Below are 1,463 nucleotides of genomic sequence, written 5' to 3'. Positions count from 1 at the left end.
CATCCTGCTCCGGATCTGTCTCCGCTGGACCAGGCGGTCCCTGGGCAGAGCTGCTGAGGGGCTGGGGCAGGGAAGGCAGAGGCGCAAGGGGCCTCTCACTGTCTCTGCCACGGCAGGTTCTGCTTCCTCGTCCGGCCGCGGATCAGGACGATGCGGTACATCGCCGGTGAGTGCCGGTGCCCCGGGCAGTTGTCCTGACCCTGGGGTTTTAGTTCCCGCCCCAGGTATTTAGGGTCTTGTGACCCTCACTGGGCAGGAGGAGCTGTGACCATGCAGGGGCCAAGCAGCCTTCACAGACTGCACGTTTTTCATCCGCAGATATTGTCAATACTGACAAGATGTCGGGGAGGAGCAGGAAATACAAGATCATCTTCAGCCCCCAAAAGGTCAGTGTGATCACACTGAGCTGCCAGCGACCCCATCACTCTATGTCTGTTCGGCCTTTGTGTCTTCCCCCCCTTCTACAGACACCAATAGTCCTTCATCTGTACCCCAGAAACATTTAATTAAACCGAGCATTACAATGCCTGGTCCCTCCATCGCCAGGGCTCTGCGTGCTCGGAGCCTGGCTGAGCCCTGAGGGTCTCCTTCTCTTCCAGTTTTACGCTTGTGAGATGGTGCTGGAGGAAGAAGGAGTCTTTGGTGGTGAGCAGCGCTGCGGCGGCTGCCCCTTCCCCTCTCTAAGGGCTGGCTGGTAGTAGCTCTGACCTGCAGAATCCGAGTTGGATTCCTGTGCTGGAATGGGAGTGTGGGCAGGAGCTGTGGTTTCTTTGAGCCTGGCTGCCTGCAGGCACATCCTCACCATGGCATCAGTACCACTGGGAGGGGAGAGGGTCCTGTGTTAATCCCTGTGGCAAAGCTCCATCTCTGCTCCCCACACCCCTGTTTGCGGGGCTGTAGTGACTCAGGGCTGTCTCTGCTGAGGGCTAGGTAACCATCACCTTCCCCTTCCCCAAACCCAGATGTCACCTGTGACGAGTGGTCCTTCTACTTGCTCCCCCTGGATGAGGACATCATCAGTATGGAGCTGCCCGAGTTCTTCCGTGACTACTTCTTGGTCAGTGCGACAATGCTGCCAGGACGCAGTTCTTCCCTCGCTGTCTGTTGGGCTGGGGAAAGGGCAGCTCTGTTCAGAGAGCTGATGAGTGACATCCTGCTTGGTTCTGGGATGGCTTTTGCCAGAGGCAGCTGCTCTGATGGGCTGTGATGCCCCTGCATACATCCCCCGTGCTGGCTCCTCTTTGGGGCACGTTCCTCCTGGAAGCCCAAGCGCAGGGCCCTCTCTGTCCCCAGCCCTCCAGCTGAGTCTCCCAATGCTTCCTTGGTCCCTTCCCCGCCAGCCTGCCCAGAGCTCTCATGGTCCTGCAGGAGGGAGATCACCGCTGGATCAACTCTGTTGCTCGAGCCCTGCAGCTGCTGAACTCCCTGTACGGCCCTTTAGGCAGAGCCTACGGGATCGGCAG

General features: G+C 58.9%; 1 protein-coding gene across 1 annotated transcript in view; it reads left to right on the top strand.

Moving 5' to 3' along the window:
• Nucleotides 1-126: 126 nt before the first annotated feature.
• The window catches only part of VPS33B (vacuolar protein sorting 33 homolog B (yeast)), a gene marked incomplete at its 3' end in the record, with an annotated part of 4,302 nt that continues 2,965 nt past the window's right edge, over nt 127-1,463 (top strand). Inside the window, exons 1-5 of the mRNA XM_010012692.1 lie at nt 127-166; nt 319-386; nt 600-645; nt 963-1,057; nt 1,369-1,459. Coding sequence (XP_010010994.1) covers nt 151-166; nt 319-386; nt 600-645; nt 963-1,057; nt 1,369-1,459 — 316 coding nt within the window. The remainder of the gene's footprint in view (nt 167-318; nt 387-599; nt 646-962; nt 1,058-1,368; nt 1,460-1,463) is intronic.

This window comes from Nestor notabilis, unplaced genomic scaffold, assembly GCF_000696875.1.
Source record: "Nestor notabilis isolate BGI_N333 unplaced genomic scaffold, ASM69687v1 scaffold20724, whole genome shotgun sequence".
Taxonomy (NCBI): Eukaryota; Metazoa; Chordata; class Aves; order Psittaciformes; family Psittacidae; genus Nestor; species Nestor notabilis.
The sequence above is the reverse complement of the archived record's forward strand: the minus strand, read 5'-3'. Positions and strand labels throughout refer to the sequence as shown.